The sequence below is a fragment of the Argopecten irradians genome, chromosome 4, assembly GCF_041381155.1.
Source record: "Argopecten irradians isolate NY chromosome 4, Ai_NY, whole genome shotgun sequence".
Taxonomy (NCBI): domain Eukaryota; kingdom Metazoa; phylum Mollusca; class Bivalvia; order Pectinida; family Pectinidae; genus Argopecten; species Argopecten irradians.
The window spans coordinates 36,800,746-36,826,699 of NC_091137.1; the positions used below are offsets into that span (position 1 = coordinate 36,800,746).

The following is a 25,954-nucleotide window of genomic DNA, read 5'->3' on the forward strand; positions in this document are numbered from 1 at the left end:
CTAATTCGTTTTGAAAGAATATCATGGAAAGTTGGACATAAAAATAAAAAATGGTATTCATCTTCAACATCACCAGAGTTACAGATCCTGCAAAATCGCTCATTTCCAACAATATTTCTATATCTTCCCGATTCAATAATCACCACTCAATCGTTTGTATCACCAGTGACTCGTGGGTCCGGTAGGCCCGGCGATGTAAAGATAGTGAAATAAATTATAATATGTTCATTGTATTTATATAAAGAGACTGTATGAGCCGAGTAGCATGAAACCATGGTTCTGCTTCAGGGAGTCGAGTAATCACAACAATAGGTCTCGTTTTACAATTATCTACGATTCAGCTATGAGAATATATAATGGGACATTGTTTCATATGGTCATAAAGGGTCGTTTTGTTTGCTAGTTTGGCTGTGTTGGTTTGAAGACTTTTACTGTCTAGAAACAATAACTATATGTCTAACATACGAATGTGATCAGGATAGTTTATTTAAGGATTAAAGTCTCTTTCTGGTGGTTCTATCGAAGGATAAAGTTGAGTAGGGTATCGATATTTGGAATGGACCGCTACTTGTCATAAAGATAAATAAGTACTGCATGGATTTTAACAAAATTTGGTCAGACACTTCTTTAGGGGAAAGGGATCAGATTTTGCATAAATGGTGACCCTGACCCCCCCCCCCCCCCCCCCCCCCCCACCCCCCCGCCACGGGGCAGGAGGGGCTGGGCCCAATAGGGAAAATAGAGATAATTCCTTTAAACCACTACTAGTCATAAAGTACTTGATGGAGTTTAACCAAATTTGGTCAGACACATCCTTGGCGGAAAAGGATTAGATTTTGCATAAATGGTGACCCTGACCCCCTGGGGCCAGAGGGCCTGGGCCCAATGGGGAAAATAGAGATCCTTCCTTTAAATCGCCAGGCCTACTTGTCATAAAGTATTTGGTCAGAAACATCCTTGGGGGAAGGGGATCAGATTTTGCATAAATGGTGACCCTGACCCCGCTGGGGCAAGAGGGGCTGAGCCCAATAGGGGAAATAGAGGAAATTCCTTTAAATGGCTACTTGTTTTCTGTTCAATTCCTCTGTATCAACTGCGTTCTGGTTTTCAAGTTTACTTATATCATCTCTAAGATTGTTTTCTCTCAACAAACTTTGTTTCTTTTTATATGATGAATAAGAAATTGATTTGCCCCTTATTTCCATTAGAAGTGTATCAAGAAAAAGTTGATCATTTACACTGTATTACAAATTGAAGGTTACTATCTGGAATATTATCAATAGAATCTAAATTATATATAGGAAGACAGTATTGTAATTTTACAGCACTTGTATAAATTTTGGCTCTGACCCCCCGGGGGCAAGAGGGGTGGGGCCCAATAGGGGAAATAGAGGTAAATCCTATAAATCGCTACTTGTCCTAGAGTTCTGCATGAATTGTAATCAAATTTGGCCACAAACATCCTCGGGGGAAGGGGAACAGAACTTGTATAAATTTTGGCTCTGACCCCCTGGGGACAGGAGGGGCGGGGCTCAATAGGGGAAATAGAGGTAAATCCTTTAAATCGCTACTTGTCCTAGAGTTCTACATGAATTGTAATCAAATTTGGCCACAAACATCATTGGGGGAAGGGGAACAGAACTTGTATAAATTTTGGTTCTGAAACCCCCGGGGGCAGGAGGGGCAGGGCCCAATAGGGGAAACAGAGGTAAATCCTATAAATCGCTACTTGTCCTAGAGTTCTGCATGGATTGTAACCAAATTTGGCCACAAACATCCTTGGGGGAAAGGGAACAGAACTTGTATAAATTTTGGGCCCAATAGGGGAATTAGAGGTAAATATTAAAATTCCTACAGAAAAGAAATAATGAACCTGTATTCAGAACATTACTTGGCATTACAAACCAGGTGAGCGATACAGGCCCTATGGGCCTCATGTTTATTCTACGCGGGTGATATAACACCATATGGACCTCAACAAAGGTCTATAATTGATGCATATTTAAAAAAAAACCCACTACTGATATAGGCAGGTTTAGCGGACTACATGTTTATGTTATCTGGGCGTACGATGATACCGTGTTGGATGAAAGCAGAATTCCCGCAGAATAATACATTGACCGACCAGCAGTATTTCAGCAAGAATACCAGGTGCGCAATTACTACGAAAGGTACCTTCACACTTTGTGTTTGAGATATTTAATACATACAAGGTATAAAATCTTATTCATTTTTTTATTAAAGCAATTGATCAATGTAAGCAAAAGCGTCCCACTCATATATAGAGCAATGCCAATATGGATAGGTACGTACTTTCATATATAGAGGAACTTATAATGGATTATGTGTTCATACTATAACAAAAACAGACTCACACAGAATATGTATGCAAAGAAATGTCGAGATCCTTTCTTTACCGATAGACCCATTGATATACAGTAGACCACATGGACAAAACAAATATCGATTTCGATATTATGTATATTTGAATAACGCATTAGCCATTGTTCGAGTTCATTAGAAGGACGATTTAATTGAAATGCATTCCATCTATGCTCAATCGTTGGGCATATTGAAAAATAAAACTCATTACAAAAATGATGGTTAATCTAAAAAAGGAAATCTAATATTTTCATTTTCCTTTTTTAGTTTTTTAATTCGCGTACTTTGTCTATTCGTCCCAAACGACGAGAATTTAAATTAAAAATAATTAATTCACGTCTTTTCGAGTGGAAAAAAAGAAGAATTAAGTATTGATATTTTTTATCTTTCCGGGGCGAAAAGCTGAGGACATCAGATTTTATAAAATGTTGATTTTTATTTTTTGTGAAACGAAACAGCGAAATGACATAAATATATATGGTAATCATCTAATCAATTCTAAGATTTATTTTCATATTCAACTTTCAACTTTAACTTTTTTGTTGGAGTTCCATCCAGCATAGTTTAATACGGTAATGTATTTAAGAGATTGCTTTCCACTTGGTACCTTGTGCGTTCGAATGGAAATGTCATTGCCACAATTTTTTAAATGCTTGTTCCGGCCGACCGCTTAACAATATGGTGTTCTACATATTGCCCCGATAGTCCTCCTACATGTATATAAATTAGCCTCTACATGTATTCACATTATAATACGGCCGTTGGAAACGATATAAACATCCATAGGTCATGCTATTTATATAACACATCCGTGCGCTTTATCAATGCCTATATCATTATCGGTACAGTCTTCCCTCGTCAATAGAATTACAGATAATTTTCACATTTATTTAAAAAAAAACAATATATTTTTGTATAAACCCCTCGATCATTTGCTTCGTAATAATATTACCCCATTTGATCCAATAAAAGCCCGTCTGTTCCTATATGCGCCCTTCCACCTTCATGTTGTGACGTCTTTCTAGCGTCATGAACATTCACTGAATTGTAAGATAATCTAAGTACATTAACCCCTTTGACCATTGTGGTGAAATTAGTTCTTTAAGTCCTCGGAGATTACTACCCTAATGAGTGCCTGTCAGTTTAGCATACTGTGAACTTTTAACTTTAGTACATTATTGTATCAAAGTGCATCATGGTAATGGCAAAGATATTTAGCCAAATTTGCAGCAAGAATAGGACTAAAATTCGGGTCGCAAATTCACTCAGCAATTTTACTTTGACAGGACGATTTGCTTTGAAACAATAATGTGTTCTATATATATACTTACATACCCCAACAATTAATCCATAACGTCGGTCATCTGATTAAAAAATTAAGTTAAATTATAATAATTAAAGAAAAAAAAAGAAAATTGCATATTTAGAACCAGGATCCCGATAAATCATTTTACATTCAATCAGCTGAAATAGCATAGTATGTACAGTACATATGTATTTCTAAATTTATAGAGCTCTTTATCGCAGTTTGATAGATAATAGAAGTGGTTTGTATGGGTATCCACACGGGTACGTGTTTGTAGTTAGTCACTGTCAGCCCCGCCGAATTTTGTAATGCAGCGTATTTCACAAGTTCGCGATTTCGCAAGCGATTTCTTCAATGCTTTTAAAAAAATTTCTTCCAGATTTCAGATTTCTTTATTACGCTCTGACACACTTACGTGTGTAACAAGAGGTCAAATCAGTGTATTACATTTTGACATGACGGAACAACATAGCATTAGTATAATACAATCAACACAACATAAGTGTAATACAGAATATAATGGACTTAATTGATCTAAATATTATTAATAAATTTCTCTTATTTCGCAATAAACCTGTATAATACAGAATATAATGGACTTAATTGATCTAATTATCATAAACAAATTTCTCTAATTTCTCAATAAACCTGCTAAGTTGCGAAAGAATACGTACGTTACACAGTGAGATTAGACCTTTCATTTTTGTTATATTAGGGTTCGTAAAATAATATTTTGGTATATGTATTTGCCTAATTTGATGAACGTATATGTGAGTACAATTAAATAAGTAATGAAATTCGTCACCAATACCCAAAGGGGACAAATTCTCTCATTGCGTGGTATATTAGCCCATCGTCCCGTTTCTATAGGCAAAAGGAAATAATTAATTTTCTCTTTGTTTCTGGCTTTTTGATTCACACAGTTTGCAAACAAAATTTCTTTCATACCCCGATGAAATTAAAAAATAGTGACTTCAATGCTTAATTAAAACAATGTTTGTTTGTTGTTTGTTTGATTATTTGTTTATTTTTACGTCCTATTAACAGCCAGGGTCATGTAAGGACGTGCCAGGTTTGTTGGTGGAGGAAAGCCGGAGTACCCGGAGAAAAACCACCGACCAGCGGTCAGTACCTGGCAACTGCCTCACATGGGATTTGATCCCGCATCCCAGAGGTGGAGGGCTTGTGGTAATATGTCGGGACATCTTAACCACTCGGCCACCGCGGCCCTAATTAAAACAAAAAATTATGTATTGAAAAGATTCCTCATTGCAAGCAAAATTACACATAAGGGCAGTTAACACATTGAAGCAATAATCTTACATTCAATTGTTCAGGCCAGTGATTTCAATTAACCTTTTCTTGATGGCAACATCCTTGTTCTTGAATAAATAGTCAAAATAGTTTCAAAGTAAAAGTAATTAATGCGAACCATTGACTTTATTAGAATATGTTGTTGAAGAATACAATTTGATTATTTCGAAATGTTCGTTAAAATTAGAAATACGTACATGTACATGTATATTGATATTCGAAAAAAAATCATATTGCGTATAAACGCTAAATTGATATCGGTGAATGTCAATATAAGCGATCTTTATAGCGACAACATTTATTTTACAAAACAATTAAGAAGTTCTTCAGAAATTACTCGCACACAGGACGCTAAACCTTTCTGAACGTGTGGTCTTTGTATTTCAGAGTCACATATCTTGTGTATATGGGTTTTAATTGGTTGATGTGCTCAAAAGCATCGCCATTGCGTCCACATGAGCCGAGAAAACCATGTACATTAATATTTCCTGTGGATCATTTTCCACCTGAACAATATACCCATACTCCTACTCCAGTCGTGTGTGTACAAGGTGTATCCCATACGGTGACCTATTTTTAGAAGTGTCAATACACAACACAGGGACGGCTTATTGCAAAATTCTAGTGGTCACCGGAGCGTGTATGTAGTGGGTATATGTGCACTATACCTGACAGGTAGGGAAGGATAGAGGTGGCGCTTCACGGACATGTCTAGGATTGGGACCATGGATGACGGTAAGTGCTAACCCATAACTTAGTTCCTTCAATATCTATAGTTACAATTTAATGTTTAAGTTGCTATGGTTTGTATATATGTTACAAACTATATCAGGTGAAATAAACATATCTATATTCGATGGAAATGTACACACAAGAGTAGTAACGATATACCATTGTAATCAACCGATCAATATTATAACTCTATATGTGTTGAATATCAATCTGTACTATAAGGCTAAATGTAAGATCCTTGTATAACCACTTTCAATTATATCTATATCATCATATTAATTTTGACAATTTCCTTCAGTGATAATGCAGTTTTGTGTATTGGAATATAAAGATATGTAGTGCATGTAGTATACTTAATGACCTACATATAAGTTACATTGAATAATAATAAATTAATCAAATGATTGCATTAGATTTTTGTGATTTTCTTTTCAATGCTTCATATGGAAATTTCCTTCAACTTAAAAGAGGGTCAGTATAGTCCACAATTTTTTTATGAATTCACTTGCTTTCACAACAAAATTAACTATTATGATAGTGCATTTGCTTTCTATTTGGGAGATTTGCTTTTTTTAATTTACCACTGTACTGTTTTTTTCCCAATTCACTAAGTAAGGATAATCTATGAGTAGTGAGCAGAACACAAATTGCTTCCAGAACTCAAAACTTCTTCACTACGTGATTCACAATCCTCTAACAACAGAAATTTTGCCACCCTTTCTATAATGTTATTTGATCCACCCTCTATACGATATGATGCCATTCTGTCTATGATGTTACATGATCCACCCTCTATAAGACATGATGCCACCCTGTCTATGATGTTACTTGATCCATCCTCTATAAGACATGATGCCACCCTGTCTATGATGTTACTTGATCCACCCTCTATAAGATATGATGCCACCTGTCTATGATGTTACTTGATCCACCCTCTATAAGAATGATGCCACCCTGTCTATGATGTTACTTGATCCACCCTCTATAAGAGATATGATGCCACCCTGTCTATGATGTTACATGATCCACCCTCTATATGATATGATGCCACCCTGTCTATGATGTTACATGATCCACCCTCTATAAGATATGATGCCACCCTGTCTATAATGTTACTTGATACATCCTCTATAAGATATGATGCCACCCTGTCTATAATGTTACTTGATCACCCTCTATAAGATATGATGCCACCCTGTCTATGATGTTACTTGATCCACCCTCTATAAGATATGATGCCACCCTGTCTATAATGTTACTTGATCCACCCTCTATAAGATATGATGCCACCCTGTCTATGATGTTACTTGATCCACCCTCTATAAGATATGATGCCACCCTGTCTATGATGTTACTTGATACATCCTCTATAAGATATGATGCCACCCTGTCTATAATGTTACTTGATCCACCCTCTATAAGACATGATGCCACCCTGTCTATGATGTTACTTGATCCACCCTCTATAAGATATGATGCCACCCTGTCTATGATGTTACTTGATCCACCCTCTATAAGAATGATGCCACCCTGTCTATGATGTTACTTGATCCACCCTCTATAAGATATGATGCCACCCTGTCTATGATGTTACTTGATCCACCCTCTATAAGACATGATGCCACCCTGTCTATGATGTTACTTGATCCACCCTCTATAAGACATGATGCCACCCTGTCTATGATGTTACTTGATCCACCCTCTATAAGATATGATGCCACCCTGTCTATGATGTTACTTGATCCACCCTCTATAAGACATGATGCCACCCTGTCTATGATGTTACTTGATCCACCCTCTATAAGATATGATGCCACCCTGTCTATGATGTTACTTGATCCACCCTCTATAAGATATGATGCCACCCTGTCTATGATGTTACTTGATCCACCCTCTATAAGATATGATGCCACCCTGTCTATGATGTTACTTGATCCACCCTCTATAAGATATGATGCCACCCTGTCTATGATGTTACTTGATCCACCCTCTATAAGATATGATGCCACCCTGTCTATAATGTTACATGATCCACCCTCTATAAGACATGATGCCATCCTGTCTATGATGTTACTTGATCCACCCTCTATAAGACATGATGCCACCCTGTCTATGATGTTACTTGATCCATCCTCTATAAGATATGATGCCACCCTGTCTATGATGTTACTTGATCCACCCTCTATAAGATATGATGCCACCATGATGCCACCCTGTCTATGATGTTACTTGATCCACCCTCTATAAGATATGATGCCACCCTGTCTATGATGTTACTTGATCCACCCTCTATAAGACATGATGCCACCCTGTCTATGATGTTACATGATCCACCCTCTATAAGATATGATGCCACCCTGTCTATGATGTTACTTGATCCACCCTCTATAAGACATGATGCCACCCTGTCTATGATGTTACTTGATCCACCCTCTATAAGATATGATGCCACCCTGTCTATGATGTTACATGATCCACCCTCTATAAGATATGATGCCACCCTGTCTATGATGTTACTTGATCCACCCTCTATAAGATATGATGCCACCCTGTCTATGATGTTTGATCCACCTCTATAGAATGATGCACCTGATGTTACTTGATCCCCTCTATAAGATATGATGCCACCTGTCTTATGTTACTTGATCACCTATGATCCCTGTCTATATGTTACTGATCCACCCTCTATATGACATGATGCCACCCTGTCTATGATGTTACTTGATCCACCCTCTATAAGACATGATGCCACCCTGTCTATGATGTTACTTGATCCACCCTCTATATGACATGATGCCACCCTGTCTATGATGTTACTTGATCCACCCTCTATAATGATATGATGCCACCCTGTCTATGATGTTACTTGATCCACCCTCTATAAGATATGATGCCACCTGTCTATATGTTACTTGATCCACCCTCTATAAGAATGATGCCACCTGTCTATGATGTTACTTGATCCACCCTCTATAAGACATGATGCCACCCTGTCTATGATGTTACATGATCCACCCTCTATAAGATATGATGCCACCCTGTCTATATGTTAATGATCCACCCTCTATAGATATGACCTGATCCACCCTGTCTATGATGCACGTTTGATGTTACTTGATCCACCCTCTATAAGATATGATGCCACCCTGTCTATGATGTTACTTGATCCACCCTCTATAAGATATGATGCCACCCTGTCTATGATGTTACTTGATTCACCACCCTATAAGATATGATGCCACCCTGTCTATGATGTTACATGATCCACCCTCTATAAGACATGATGCCACCCTGTCTATGATGTTACTTGATCCCTCCTCTATAAAATATGATGCCACCCTGTCTATGATGTTACTTGATCCACCCTCTATATGACATGATGCCACCCTGACTATGATGTTACTTGATCCACCCTCTATAAGATATGATGCCACCCTGTCTATGATGTTACTTGATCCACCCTCTATAAGATATGATGCCACCCTGTCTATGATGTTACTTGATCCACCCTCTATAAGATATGATGCCACCCTGTCTATGATGTTATTTGATCCACCCTCTATAAGATATGATGCCACCCTGTCTATGATGTTACTTGATCCACCCTCTATAAGACATGATGCCACCCTGTCTATGATGTTACTTGATCCACCCTCTATAAGATATGATGCCACCCTGTCTATGATGTTACTTGATCCACCCTCTATAAGATATGATGCCACCCTGTCTATGATGTTACTTGATCCACATTCTTTAAGACATGATGCCACCCTGTCTATGATGTTACTTGATCCACCCTCTATAAGATATGATGCCACCCTGTCTATAATGTTACATGATCCACCCTCTATAAGATATGATGCCACCTTGTCTATGATGTTACTTGATCCACCTTCTATAAGATATGAAGCCACCCTGTCTATGATGTTACTTTATCCACTCTTGTGTCACTTACTAGTACATGTATATGTTAAAGTACTAAAGCTCTGGATGGCTACAAATACTTACCCGTCTCTTCTTGCTAATTCAATTACAATTTATCCATATCTTAAACTTTTCATTGCCTTTTATTCTGAGATTGGAGATTTTTCATGACTGTATTAATTATGTAATATCCCTATATTATTGAAATACATGATATTAATATATGATATAGAAAGTCTAGAAAATGTATATTACATATAGATATTGTATATATAATTTAGATTTAGTGATATAAGGATGTAGAGAGGATGCTTGTGTATTGACTTTGTTCCTGTTTATACATGTATTTTTTTTACATTCTGATTTTGTTAACAGCAGCACTATAGTCTTTCCAGTCTTTGTTCCTATAATAAGTTTTTACTCAATAATATATTATAGAATGAATTATTTGATAACTGATGTGGTTAAACATGTATGCGAAGCTTTGGTTCAAAACAATAATCACTTTTTTCTGAAATTGAAATAATTTCACCATTAGATGAGCTTAATATGGTAGATTTTTAAGAAGGCAGGCTCATAGGGCAAACATATGGGTTTTGGAGAAGAAGAAAGAATACTACATAATAGGAATTTATTGGAATGGGTTTTGGAGAAGGCCGCTACATAGGACAAACATATCAGAGTTTTGGAGAAGAACGCTACATAGGGCAAACTTATCAGAGTTTTGGAGAAGAACGCTACACAGGGCAAACTTATCAGAGTTTTGGAAAAGAACGCTACATATCAGAGTTTTGGAGAAGCACATTACATAGGGCAAACTTTCAGAGCACAAAATTTTTCACTATGATAAAGGAGAATGGTTGAGGACTAATTCCCTCACTTTTGACTACGGATATTCTGATATACGCTTTACTGAGCTTTAATCTAACTTTCAATTTTGACCTATGATGACCTTTTTGACCCTTGACTTTTGACCTGGCATTTTTGAAGAGATGTATGCAAGTTAAAGGGATATAATGGAGGATTATATTTTCGTTGATAAATTACCTTTGCATTGACCTTGACCTTGAATTTAAACTTCAACTAGTTTACATGACTTGCAAAACATCTGGCTTATTTCAGAATGAATGCCTCTGTTATCTAGAGACAGTTTTGGGGAAAATCGAATGATGAGATGAAGTTTGTAATTCAGTATTTGAAATGTCTACATCATGAGAGCAAAGCTTACGTAGAATGAAAATATATTGTCATTGATTGGTATGGTGGTGATTGTAAGCCATGCTCGATCATGTGTGTTTTCTCAGAGTACATTACTATGGTTTCTTCCGTGCTAAAACACCTCACATGCTTACCGTTGTAGTGGAATTGGACTGGGTCAATCATCGGTGACCAGGGTTCTCAACGGTAGAGCATTTTGCTATTGTTCAGAGGTCCTGGGTTCAAATCCTGGTCTGGCTGCTACATTTTCTCCTCTCCTATTACACCATACACCTGGGCCATCTAAAGTGATTTGCAAAAGATGTAAAATAAACTATTTTAAAATAAAAGATGTCAGTGTAGCAGTTTGTAGTCATCTTGAGCTTGCAGTACTTTTGGCATAGAAACCCATCCTTTACAAAGAAATACAAATATATGCTTGATTTTCATATTCTTTGTGGCATGTGACTTACTTGTAAATTGTATTTTTGAAAAATGCACTGTGTTCAAACAATAACCATAGAAATCTTCAGCAAAAAAAGAAAATTGTACTTAAATCTTAGAAATACATGTACATCATTGACGTTTGTGCTTTTCTTTGATTTGCTAACATAATAAATATACCTTATTTGACCCAATAAGTGCCCAGAGTATTTAAACAATTGAAAAAAAAGGTGCTTAATAAGACAAAGGTTTTGAAAACCTATACAGCTTTGGTATTTATCTATGGCGGGGCAATTGAAATCGAGGCCTCGAAATGAGGAGGAGGTGCTTATAGGGACATGGGCACTTATTGGGTCAAATATGGTATATTTTTTCAGACTTTGCCATGATAATATAGTCTATTTAGCTTGATTGATATCAGAACTATTGTCTTTCTGCTCTGTTCAAACTAACAACATTTACAGAATGACATTAATTATTGTGTGCAAGATGATTTGTGAGTGTGGCTATTTTTTACTATGTCAAATGAGTTGTCTCCCTTGGTCACATTATTACATTTGCTAAATGTTTTGTTGTGAAGAGAAAAATGTGACTACCGTATTTGACTCAATAAGCACCCATTAATATGTGTAAAATATTGAAGCAAATAAGAAGGTGCTTAATAGAAACAAATTTGGACTGGCCTTTCATAAAATTGCTCTACAAAGAAAGCCATAAATCAATTTGCAAAAGAAATCAGTAAAGAAACCAACACAATTTTCATGTTTTCAGTCTGCATTATATTCGAAGTAAGTGACAGAAGCCTAAAATAGGGGGAGTGCCGTTTATAGGAATGGGGACGCTTATTGGGGTAAATACGGTATATTATTTTTAGATGTTTTAATTTTAGGGACTAAACTAAATCTTAACAGGAGTGACATAAACTTGGTTAACATACCATGTACTTCATTATTTCATAAAAAACAAAAACTTTATGATGAATCTTTGTTAATTTTTCAAAAATGAATTACAGCAAAATTATGTATGTTCACAGTCTTTTAAACATATATCTATAATATTGCAACAATAATTTTCAGATAATAAACTTTCATGACAAATCCTAAATAGCAGACAGCCAATTACAAACCCAGAATCAAAGGTAAACACTTGCTGGTCAATGCTGGATGAAACAGAAATGAAAGAAGACTTAGTACATATTCATATCAAAAACTGGTAGTTGTTTATTTTCATGGGGACAAATTATTGAAAATTTCCCTTTTACAGTAAACTGCCCTGCTGGTAGAATTCCTCACACATTTTTATAAGGCAGTTTTGAAATCTTACCGCAGATTGCCGATGATTGTGATGTCGTCTTTTGACATGATTTTTTTACTGTAAATTGTATGCAAGTTTTTTCGCAGAAATTAAATGTCTGCAAATTTAGGCCTGTGAAAAAACCCAACTACCATCTGTAGTAATTACATGACAATTCCCCACGTATATATATACATGCAGATGAGAGAACATTGGTTGAGAAAAATGGCCAGTCATCCCGAGGTCAATCGCCTCCCGGGTACCAACCGAACCTTTCATCTCATTGGCCACCTAAAGGGTCAGAAACTGTGCCACAACAAAACCACCACTCCATCGAGTTACAACAGTCAAGCATGCAACAGATGACATCGTACGACGAAAGTAAGATTTGAGATGACAACTTCCTGAACCTACAAATTGTTAATCGTTGTGTATTGCATGTGATGTTTTGTAAATTACACAAAAGTTAATTATTTGTGATAGAATTTTGCACGGGTCTTTCATGTAGATGCGGATTTATTAACCTGATTAAAAAAGTATTGAATTGTCAGCATGGGGCATGCCGAGTGCTGATCAGTCAAAATCTTTTATTTGGGTTAAACTATTCCTTTATACATCGCTGACCTTTGATTTTTTTCCTACCATATTTAAATTTCTGACAGTTATAATGTCATGTGTTTGCGAGTGTTACATCATTGTTTTCGGAAAAAGCGTCATGAATTGGCGCACAAAATAATAACTGCAATATGCAAAGAGAGAATAGTTACCATAGGATAATTCACTATGTAGTTCAGGAGACAGAAATATTCTACCATTAACACCTTCCCTTTTCTTTTCTTTTTAATCGTGCACTAGTCTTATTCTCAAATAGCCTCCTCTATAACATTAGCTGGAAAAAAGAAATAAGCTAAAACTGCAACAATTGTTTTCTCTGCATTCTTTGTACAAAAAGTTTAAGTTGTACTGTATGAGAGAGAGTTATTTGAGTAACATGACCACATGAAGCCAATAAAAAAAGTATGTCTGTTTAGGGTTAACCCACCGACCCTAATTTTTTACCCCGACCCTTTTTTCGGACTACGGTTCTGACCATTATTTTAGAGTGAAAGACACTAAATAAAATCCTCTTGACCTACCGACCCTATGTTTATTTGCCGGTGTAACCCTAAACAGACATTTTTTTTTTGGCCTGATTATACTCTGACACCCCTGTATTAGATTTTGTTTAGTCTTCTAAATTGATTGTGTTTTAATTAATCCAGTTCTTCATTATTTTGATATAGTAGTATGTACACAAAAAGAACTTTATTTCACAAATCTAACTTGCTTTGAATTACTTAATACAATGATTTCTTTTTTTACTTTTAATATTTCATATACTAGAACTTCTTTATAAGGAAAATCAAACATAATAGCAGTAAAATATATGACATCCCGCATTGTTGATATCCATATATAGGGTGATGTGAAGTATGACTCACATTGTAGATATCCCTAAGAAGGGTGATATGAGATGGAGCGACATGGTAGATATCCCTATCTGGGATAATATGAAGTATGGCTCACATTGTAGATATCCCTAAGAAGGGTGATATGAAATGGAGCAACATTGTAGATATCCAGGGTGATATGAATATGCTCACATTGTAGATATCCTATGTATGGTTTATGAGATAAGGTCACATTGTAGATATCTGTATCTGGGTAATATGAAGTATGGCTCACATTGTAGATATCCTAAGTAGGGGATCGAAGGGCACATGAGTTCAGTGGTGATTGATCGTACATTGTATATAAGATAGATGTATATTGTATCTGGGTATATATGAGACTGGCAAAATTGTAGATATCCTAAGTAGGGTGATATGAATCATGGCTCACATTGTAGATATCCCTATGTATGGTGTTATGAGATAAGGTCACATTGTAGATATCTGTATCCGGGGTAATATGAAGAATGGCTCTCATTGTATATATCCCTAAGTAGGGTGATATGAGATGGATCAACATGGTAGTTATCTCTATCTGGGGTAATATGAAGTATGGCTCACATTGTAGATATCCCTAAGTAGGGTGATATGAAATGGAGCAACATTGTAGATATCCTAAGTAGGGTGATATGAAATGGAGCAACATTGTAGATATCCTAAGTAGGGTGATATGAAATGGATCAACATGGTAGATATCCATAAGTAGGGTGATATGAGATGGAGCAACATTGTAGATATCCATAAGTAGGGTAATATGAGATAAGCTTATCACATTGTATATATCGTTAAGGAGGGTGATATGAGATGGGAAGACATTGTGAATATCTCTATCTTGCCTAATGTAAAAGGAGCGGGTCGGTGTGGTTTGTACATAGTGTTCAATACTGTCTCTGTCACTCAGCTGACGGATCATGCTTCTTTGGCTCAGTCGGTAGAGACGTAGATTTCCACGACAGAGACCCTGGTTCGATTCCTGGTCGCGGCACTCGGCAGGAATGTGTATTTTCCCTGTTCTTCTACAGTAATATGAAGTCTTGATCACATTGTAAATATCCCATCTTGGGTAATAGGGTAATATGAGATGAGGTCCCATTTCAGATAACCCATTTCTGGTATAGTTTTATCTTCTGTATCTCAGGTAATTATACCTGTTGTTAAGTACCTTTAGTTACTCTAACATTTAATTTGGTGATTATTGTTTTCGGATAGGGCACAAAGGAAATATATTGGATTTTTTACTCGAAATGTTTAAGCAGCTACTCTCTGTGATATCGATCCTGAGCTGATCTATACACCTGCTATACTGAAATCAATGTCTAAAGTGTTAGTGCCAGACCATAATATTCGCCAGACCATAATACTCGCCAGACCATAATACTATGGACTGTGTATAGTATGAACTACATGGGTCATTACATCCGATCAGTATCCCACAGCAACATCGAGAGTTGATGGGAAATTCATATACATATATTCAATCTGGGGTTTATATGTACTTAGATTGTGAATAACAGTTTATATGCCTGGCATTAGATCATGTATACAGATTGAAAATACTGTACGCATTGGATTAATGTAAAACCAGACTTTGTATGTGATGATATTCAGAATTATCTGACATATGAATTAGTGTGTTGCCAGTAACCAGTGACAACATATAGAATGACAATTTGTTATTGACTTATCAAACAAAAACTGGGTATCAAAGTGGGGGATGACTACAATGAAAGGACAGTAAATAACATTGACAATACAAGTTATGACAAGGACAACAGTTATATTAAGACAACAGAACATGAGATGAATACATTGTGGACCTGGAAAGGGCTAGCTGAACACTATGGCCATGATTGAGCAAATATGGGGTATAATATATATCTGTATAGAGTTCTGAGAAATCAGTTAGAGTTTTTTATGTTGGTTTTATTAGTTTAACGTCCTTTTAACAGCCAAGGTCATTTAAGGCCATGCTGGCATAGATGGAGGAAAACTGGAGTACCTGGTGAAAAACCACTGACCAGTGATGAGTACCTGGCAACTGCAAAACAAAGGATTCGAACTCGCAGCCCAGAGGCAGGGGCTTGTGATAATATGTCAGGACATCTTAATCACTCTTTTGTCACCGCGGGCTCCACCAGTTACAGTAATGGAAGGAAAACTACATGAAGTACTGAATATGGCCTAAGCTACTAGTAACTAATATGTTAACACTTACCAGTAATCCCAGCATCCATAGGTCCATTATCAGATCTTTTGGTTATTGAGAAGAGTTTTGCACAGTTGTCCCATTTGACCTTAAAAGGGGTCTAAGGTCATCATATGAATAAACTTTGTTGGTTTCAGGATTTTCTACCGACCAAATATCAAGTCTCATACAGATACTGAAAAGAAGTTGAAAATGTAAATTGTCTACAACGGACACCACATAATGAAAGATATGGGACATTGAAAAAATACATAAAGACAATCACAAAAAATCAAAGGGCTATATCTCTGGTGACCTTTAGGAAAGCTAGCTAAGGGCTTTATAAAAGTTGTATAACTTTGTGGCCAATCCTCATGTATTTTAGATACAATGTCAGATATTTAAATCAAACCTAGAAACCGATTTCAGACAAACACCAACATGTAAGTCAATAAACTGGAGATACACTATCTTTGGTTGAAGGTCAAAATTTTGCTGTTTTATATAAATCCTTGTTTTTATTGGGATGTCAAGAAAACTTATTATCTCCCTTAAATTTTAAATGTTGTGTTGCTGGGCAGAAAAATTTGATACCCAGTTGATATAAATGTACCACGCTGGTATATATCTTTTAGTGTAATATAGAGTGGATACCTTGTATGAAATATACCACATGGATAACATGTATGATGTCAAAAGTCTTTGGGCAAGAAAGAAATAAAAAAAACAATAGTGGTGATCTAAAATAATACAGGGGTTTCGAGATCCCAAAACGACTTAAGTTAAGTACAATTTATCGTACCGGATGGTGGAACTAATTTACAGTAAATTGTACTTTACTTACATCATTTTGGGATCTCAAAACCCCCGTATTAAAAATCAGCATAAAAAATTTAACAATCTGCTTAATTACACTGTTTCCAAACTTTGTTTATACATTGTCCTTATAGCATCATTTAAACATATACCGTATTTGACCTAAATAGTGTTTAAAAAAATAGAAATAGAAATAGAACCAAAATTTGGTTTAGTATTTCAAAAATTATTGCACAAATAAGCTATAAATCAATTTGCAAAAGAAATATAATGCTAATTATATCATTGGTTTTCATATTTTCAATCTTTTGAGGTCAGTCAAAATGAGGCCTCAAAGAGAGTGAGAGGCACTTATAAGGATGGAGGTGCCAATTGGGTCAAATACGGCATTGGAAATGTACTTTTTTTTTTATTGGTAATCATATTTTCGCACCAGACCTGTTGAACTAAAATATAATAGGGCTGATTGAATTTCTTTACATAGCTAGTATAGAAGTTATTGCAGATGCACAAATTCACACAAGAAATTGATTGTGCCAACAAAAAAGAAATGGTGCAGATTTGATGAATGATTAAATGATGATACATTATCAATTGTTTAATTATTACCATATCCAGTGAAATGCCGGTGTTTGATAATAAGGAGGTCACATCATTCAGATGTACAGATTTTACTGTGTAACATCAGTATGATAGCTTTCATTGATGACTTCTGTTAAACATTATTGCATCCTTATCCATTTCCAAACTGCCTTGCTGGGAATACACCTACAGTATCTGACTAGATCTATATAAGTTACAACCATTGTATAGACCTGAGGTTAATATTTTTCCATTTTCAGATATTGGTGACGTCTTCTAATATTTTTCGTTTCCAGATAGAGTCTGTACACAATATAACAATATTGATGAGGTGTCCTATTATTTTTTCATTTCCAGATAGAGGCAATACTAAGTATAGCTACAGTGAAGAAGAGACGTCCCTAGGCTGCTGTGGCTGTCTTCTGTTTGCATTTTCATGTTTCCTTATCCTCATGTTTTTCCCATTCTCCTTGTGCATCTGTATGAAGGTAAGTCTGAATTAATTTTTCTGTATTTGCATTTCTGATAATAGGCCCATATCTGGTTATTAGCACATATCTGATAATAGGCCCATATCTGGTTATAAGACATATATGATAATGGGCCCATATCTGGTTATTAGCACATATATGATAATAGGCCCATATCTGGTTATAAGACATATATGATAATAGGCCCATATCTGGTTATAAGCACATAACTGATAATAGGCCCATATCTGGTTATTAGCACATATATGATAATAGGCCCATATCTGGTTATAAGCACATATCTGATAATAGGCCCATATCTGGTTATAAGACATATATGATAATTGGCCCATATCTGGTTATAAGCACATATCTGATAGTAGGCCCATTTCTGGTTATAAGACATATATGATAATAGGACCATATCTGGTTATAAGCACATATCTGATAATAGGCCCATATCTGGTTATAAGCACATATCTGATAATGGGCCTATATCTGGTTATAAGCACATATCTGATAATAGACTCATATCTGGTTATAAGACATATATGATAATAGGCCCATATCTGGTTATAAGCACATATCTGATAATAGGCCCATTTCTGGTTATAAGACATATATGATAATAGGACCATATCTGGTTATAAGCACATATCTGATAATAGGCCCATATCTGGTTATAAGCACATATCTGATAATGGGCCCATATCTGGTTATTAGCACATATATGATAATAGGCCCATATCTGGTTATAAGCACATATCTGATAATAGGCCCATATCTGGTTATAAGCACACACTGTAACTTATAACATGCCCATGTCTGGTTATAAGCACATATCTGATAATTGGCCCATATCTGGTTATAAGCAACTTATAATCTTTCATAATAAACTAATTTCTTAATTGTTAACAGATGGTACAAGAGTACGAGAGGGCTGTGATATTTAGACTCGGGAGGATCAAAGCTGGTGGAGCACAGGGCCCAGGTAAGCTATATCTTTTGGAATATAATCAAATATTTTCAGCAGAATAATTTTATGGCATCAGACATAAGAATTTTTTCAGCTGAATTCTACTAATAAATTATCTCCCCTTATTTTGTACTTTTAATTGAACACGTGGCAGAAAATAAATCATCAAACCAAATTTTCATGCTAATTTTAATATTCTAGAGACTGGTGACAAGTCTATGGTTAATATGTGTAATGTAAACTTTTTGTGTTTGTGTAGGTATGTTCTTCATCGTGCCATGCATAGACGATATTCAGAAGGTAGATCTGAGGACCAAGACCTTCAACATTCCCCCACAGGAGGTATGGTCTCTTCAATTTCTATTCCATTTTAACAGTTATCTGCCCATGCTGGTAGGTATTAATTATGACGTCATGTGTTTGTGAGTGTAATGTCATATGTTTCGGAGTATAATGGCATAACAATCGATACCTATCCACAAGGGAGTTAACTCAATATGCAAAGACGGAATTTTTGTAAATTATACATGTACATGTACTGGGATGCACATCTCTCATTAGACTTATGTTATCTAGTTTAAAAACAGTCTCTAATAACGATATCAACTTTGATCATAACATCTGCCAATTCCGTCTTTGCATATAACACAGTTGTCTCCCTTGTAGGTGGATTTCTATTGTGACGTCATTATTTTGTGAAATTCATGTCAATTTCTCTGAAAAGTACGACGTTACGCTCGTAAACACATGACATCACAATCGATTACCTTCCCGCAAGGACAGATAACTCTGTAATACGTAAATACAGAATACATGTAATGCTTCTCTGATGCTGACATTTCTTTACATACGATATGAATGATTGATGGTAGGGGAGAGGGCTTGTTTGAGAATATAAAGGACAAATGACTAATATTGTTCTATTTCTCTCTCCCCAGATTTTGTCTAAAGACACAGTTACAGTAACAGTTGATGCGGTGATTTACGCGTCAATATTTGATCCGGTCTTATCAGTGTGTAACGTCACTAACGCGATGTTTGCCACTACTCTACTGTCAGCCACGACCCTTAGGAACGTCCTCGGGACACGCACGATGGCGGAAATGTTACAAGACAGAGAAGTCATCGCCGCTTCCATGCAGGTAACCAGGCTTTCCTTGCCATGTTGCTAGTATGTTCTAGGCTAAAGAAAATGTATCTCCCATACTTCACAGGGATATCCCCTGGTTGCTATGGAAAAGGTTAATAGAATCTTACATAGGTCTATCAAGTGTACATATCTCAACCTGACTGAAAGATTTTGGCTTGTCAACCCGAGGCTTGCCGGGGTTGACAGCCAAAATCTTTCACAAGCTTTACGTGCTTATTAAGATATCCCTGTCCACTTGACAGATCCTTATTTGATTCTTTTTCTCCAATACTTAGTAGAAAAAATTATGAAATTTCAGTTGCTTTCCAGCTTTTCATTACATCATTATCACAAGAACGTTGTTATGCATCAAAATTAATAACGTCAATGCATGCCATGGTTACTTCGCATGTAATGATGACGTCTTGTAATTATCTAGTGCATATGAGCTGTCTTAAACCCCCATGTGTAAGATAGAGTTTTATCGTTTCCCTAGCAACCACAGGATATCCCTGTATGGGAGAATATAAACATTATACTGTCTTTACTTACAGAGTTATGTCCCTTGCAGGAATCTGTATCAACTGTGATTTCTTTATTTTCTGAGTGAAGTTCACATTGTTTTATTTGAAAAATATAGCATTTTGCTCGCTAACACATGATGTCACAATCATTTCCTATCCACAAGGGCACATAACTCTTCATATTCAAAGACAGAGTAGCATTTAACAATTTTGTATCTAAATTAATTTAAAACGAATACAAATTATTATATCACGTATTATAACATGAAAAGTATATTTATTGCACATTTATCTTTAAAACCAGGAATAAGAACAAATGCCATATACATGTATTTACTAATATGTCTTATATTTTTCAGCAAATGCTGGATGAAGCAACCAACCAGTGGGGAATCCGAGTCGAGCGTGTGGAAATGTACGTAAAAAAAGTTAACTAAAAATTCTAAGTGACATCTTTATAAACATAAAATCTAAATGAAATACATATCTATATAATAAAAAGTATTCATGTATATAGAAAATATAACGATGTTGACAATCGTATATAAAATAATTAAAAAATAAATTTAAATTATAAAAAATTGTTTTTTATGTTGGAGTGAAGGAAATAAAAAAGAAATCTTTTAGAATAGGAAATATAGTTTTGAGATACCAAAACAACCTTGGTAAAGAAAATAAGCGTCAGTAAGTTATATATATATTTACTTTCGTGTTTTCCCATTCAATAAAGCCATTTCATAAATTTTATGCATTACACATGTACGTGTAATATAACCTTCATGTATCTACATTGTGACTTAGTTGATTCTGATGAATGATACGCATTTACTACATGATTTTTAGGGTACAATTCGATCAATTTTTTCAGAAACTAGGCTGGATTTACAAAATACAAATAACGGGATTTGCATTGAAAATATCACGCAACTTTCATGTATGGAAAATTGACTTGCAGTCACATTTTTTTCTGAATTTATTTCAAAATGGCAGAAAATCATAGAAGTAAAATTGCAATAAAACATTGAGGTATAAGAGAAAAATACTCTTTCATACGTAGATATGAAGGATAGGGATATTCTACCCTCGGGATCACAAAATGTTGTAAAACCCTCTGCAAGCCTCAGGTTTTACAACATTTTGTGACCCTCGGGTAGAATATCTATAACCACATATAAAAGAGTCTTATAATAAAGTCCAACCTTCCAGTGATATTTTGACATTTTATGACAGCACAAACTGACAGAGTGTTGTTTTAGTATCTCAAAGCTCATGTATTATAATTTGATTTTGTCTTAACATAAAAAACAAAATAAAGATTTCCATATTGAAGTGTTGTTTGTAATATAACCAATCTTACCCATACATAATTCATTTTTGCTTGTTACGAGCATTTTCATTGGCTTAAAAATTTACTTTATCAGCCCATAAAGGAAAAAATGGCGTCGCCGTTTGTAACGTCGCTTCTGATTGGCTGAGATGACGGCGCATTAATTTCATAGACAAAAGAGTCCCAAAATGAATTTTAAATGTTGAAGAGATTATCTTTAGTAAATTGAATTATAAGGATTAATTTGAATAGATTTTTTATGTTATGGAGATATAACACAAAAATCTGAGTGTAATCTCATCATAAACCGCTTCGCGGTTTATTTAGAGTACACTCAGATTTTTGTGCTATATCTCCATAACATAAAAAATCTATTCAAGTTAATCCATACTTACACTTAATTATCTCTGTTATAATATTCCTTCATTCAGCATATTTATGGGTTTTTTTATGTTTACAGAAAAGACGTCCGTCTGCCCAAGATGTTACAGCGTGCCATGGCAGCTGAGGCAGAAGCGGCCAGAGATGCCAAGGCAAAGGTGAAGGACAAATTTATATTTCATTTTCAATCATCAACCCTGAAATCTTATACTGAACTAGTCTAAGAGTCTTGCCATGTGTTGCCAGCCAAATTGTTCTCCTATATTTTCTAAAAACATAAGTGAAATTTCATTTACACTTGTACCTGCATTTAGAAGCATTTTCATAGTGCTGTATTACAGGCATATCATAATGCTTCAAAAAGTATGATATCATGACATTGGTTATCATATGTATTTTTGACGTCATGCCATTGTCTAGCATATGTGAGCTGTCTCTTTCCTTTCTCTGATAAAAGTGATATTTTCCATAGCAACTGCGGGATAATCATGTCAAGAGAGAAACATGTATCACAACATTTCTAATAGAATAGACAGGAAGATGATAGGCCAATTGAGAGATTAAACTATTTCAAGCAAAAATTAATTTGAAGATTATCTATTTGAGAAATTATTTTGATACAGGTATTAGCTGCTGAGGGAGAACAGATGGCGTCTCGTGCTCTGAAGGAAGCCGCCGATATCATCTCCTCATCACCTACTGCTCTCCAGCTCCGTTACTTACAGACTCTCAGCAGCGTCGCCGCAGAACGAGAATCCACCATCTTGTTTCCTATCCCGATTGACTTGATGAAGGGCATGGGTAAAGGGGGTGCACTCCGCACTACTATGTAACCAAATAACGTAATATATCTACTGAAGGGGATCTAAACCAACATCATCAATATTAATAGTGCAAATAAACTGTCATAGACTGAAAGGTCACATATCTTATAGGGATTTATAATGGATATGAGACGTGTAATTTGACGTGTCACATATCTTTATATATATATACTGGTATTCTGTAAAGAACCTGTAATTTGGTGTGTCTATATAGTTCCATAAATAACAATATGTGTACATACACTGCTTTATTTATAGATTGGTGCACACAATATTTAGTAGATCAACGTTTGCCATGAAGTATGAATTTTGACTGAAAATTAAAACTGTACATGGTAACATACCGGTATGTATGTATTATATGGGTGAACACCAAGGGATATAACTCTGCTAAACTTTATTTCAACAATATATTTTAATTGAAAACATAATACATTGTAATTGAAATCGATGGCAACAAAAGTGCTTGAGGTCCATGAGGGGGAATTGGAAAACCAACATATTTGGGCGAGTATCTCCGTGCAATTTCACCTTTACTAGTAAATAGAATGGAGACTAAAATGCTGTTTTTGTAAAAGGCAGATGTGTATCCTCTCTAAGACAACTGTGACAACATATATTGTGTTAATTAATACAAAGCAATTCTATTACATGGCGAAGTAATTTTCGTTGATTCAGGTCAGAAATAAAAACCATGAAAATCAAATGCTCACAATATATATAACGAATATGTCAATAATATATATTAGAAATATGACAGCATTACATTGCATTTTTTCAATTTTATTAGCAAAGGTATGCCTCAATGAATAAAATAATTATCATGTGTTGAAAAAAGTGTTTTTGTGAATTTTCAATACTTCAGAACTGCTGTAAATCTATAGATTATCAAACAGTTTAGTAAGAATATTCCTATACTGTCCAGTGCACCCCACCATTTGTATAATACCTCGCAATTATCACTGTATGTGTAGTTCTCATTAAAATGCCTCATACTAATTAACTACTAATTAACTTAATTATCGTTATCAGCCGTAAGAAACTATTCCCTAGAAATTGGGAGTGTGACCTATACACCAGTGCGACTTATAAGTAGATAAAAACCAAAATCAGAAATTTTTTTACTTAAGCATTGAAGTCACTATTTTTTAATTTCATCGGGGTATGAAATAAATTTTGTTTGCAAACTTTTGTGAGAATCCGCTACACTTCAATGCTTATAATTAGTTTTCCAGGCTACTTTATAAAATGAAATACGTTTACATGTACAATTCCATTGATATTTTCCGAGGGATTATTTTTTCCAAATTGATACGTAACGTCAATGTTTCTATTGTGACGTCATGATAACGTCGGGTTTCCGCGCCATTCTCGGATTTTTTTCATCGTGGAATGAAAAAAATGAATAGGCCAATCAGAAAGCCGGAAACAAAGAGAAAATGAATTACATTATTATTGTGGTAATTACATTGATATGGTGTTTTTTATAAGCAGTAGAGGTCATTGTATTTATAGTTTTAATGTTTACAACAAATTCATATACGACACAGTATAATATGTATATCATTATTTATTTCTATGAAATAGGAGTATTTATATTTCAAAGTGTTCCTAGTATTCGCAATGTTATTTAGGTAAACATTGCCTATAATACCATTCCATTCTGCTACATGTTACTAATGGCAATTAGTTTATGAAAATATCTTTATTTGATTTCTGGTCATATTCTTTATCTTACAAAAATATTTAGATATTGGGCATCAATATTACAAACTGAACGGGTAGCTTTTATTTTTTAAAGCTAAATATAGCTTTCCCTAGGTCTTCTACAGAAAATGAACGACCTTGAGGGTTCTTGCTGAAAGTAATACTGTTGTGGTGCATTAGAAATAAAATTTGACATTATTCACAAAGAAAATTTTGCATCTTAGTTTGTATATTTGATTAAGAATGATGTTAAATAATCTAATTTATCCAGTTTTGTTGAATATTATATTAGAAGCTCAGACTCAACTTTTCTTCATCATAAATCATGTCCAAAGATCAAACTTATATCCATGACTAGTACAATCAATTGATATTAAACAATTAAAAGGTTTGATATTTTATGTTTCTACAAGTATGGATTCATTATCTGAATACACATACCGTACAATGTAAAAAAAATCTGTGATATATATTTTTTTTTGTAAATCTACTATGTGTTGTCTTACAGAAATAAAATGAATTATACTCCAACGCTTTGTGCTTTGTTTTGAAATGTAACAGTGATATATTGTAACCAACTTTCTTTCACGACCACAGTATTATAGTTTGCGATTTCCATTTCAAGTTCACAAAGATAAATATTCACAGATTTAACAATTTAATGATAATTCCTATCAATAAAGATGATGTAGATATTAATTCGCGAAGATAAACTTTCGCAAATTTACTTGGATCGTGAAAGTAAATAATACACAAATACAGTACACCTCTTTACATATATCACCACTTGCATAAAAACTTTTTCCGGAGATCCGTTTTCCTTGACTATGTATAAAAACGAAAATGTATCCCAGAAAAAAAGGCAAGTTCAACCATGTCCTTTTTCTCACATTGCATATGCTAGCCATATTTGTAATATTCACCAATGAAAACAGATAAAGGGTAGCTTAA

At 35.1% G+C, this 25,954-nt stretch overlaps 1 protein-coding gene across 2 annotated transcripts; it reads left to right on the top strand.

Annotated features, from left to right (window-relative positions):
• Window positions 1–5,582: 5,582 nt before the first annotated feature.
• On the top strand, window positions 5,583–25,534 carry LOC138321521 (band 7 protein AGAP004871-like). 2 transcript variants are annotated; one of them, XM_069265267.1, is made up of 9 exons: window positions 5,620–5,737; window positions 12,794–12,973; window positions 18,023–18,153; window positions 19,054–19,126; window positions 19,371–19,453; window positions 20,050–20,253; window positions 21,124–21,179; window positions 22,552–22,630; window positions 23,096–25,534. In XM_069265267.1, the coding sequence occupies exons 1-9, from the start codon at window positions 5,710–5,712 to the stop codon at window positions 23,303–23,305; spliced, it is 1,044 nt and encodes a 347-aa protein (XP_069121368.1). In that variant the 5' UTR covers window positions 5,620–5,709; the 3' UTR covers window positions 23,306–25,534. The 2 variants fall into 2 exon arrangements, with proteins under 2 accessions (XP_069121369.1, XP_069121368.1); XM_069265268.1 differs by lacking the exon at window positions 12,794–12,973 and having other exon boundaries at window positions 5,583–5,737.
• The last annotated feature ends 420 nt before the right edge of the window (window positions 25,535–25,954 follow it).

What these genes read in the sequence shown, in the direction of transcription:
- LOC138321521 (XM_069265267.1), top strand. Translation starts at nt 5,710, where the DNA reads ATGTCTAGGATTGGGACCATGGATGACG. An exon ending in TCATCGCCGCTTCCATGCAG is followed by an intron (nt 20,254 to 21,123) that starts GTAACCAGGCTT and finishes TATATTTTTCAG; the next exon opens with CAAATGCTGGATGAAGCAAC. An exon ending in CCAGAGATGCCAAGGCAAAG is followed by an intron (nt 22,631 to 23,095) that starts GTGAAGGACAAA and finishes ATTTTGATACAG; the next exon opens with GTATTAGCTGCTGAGGGAGA.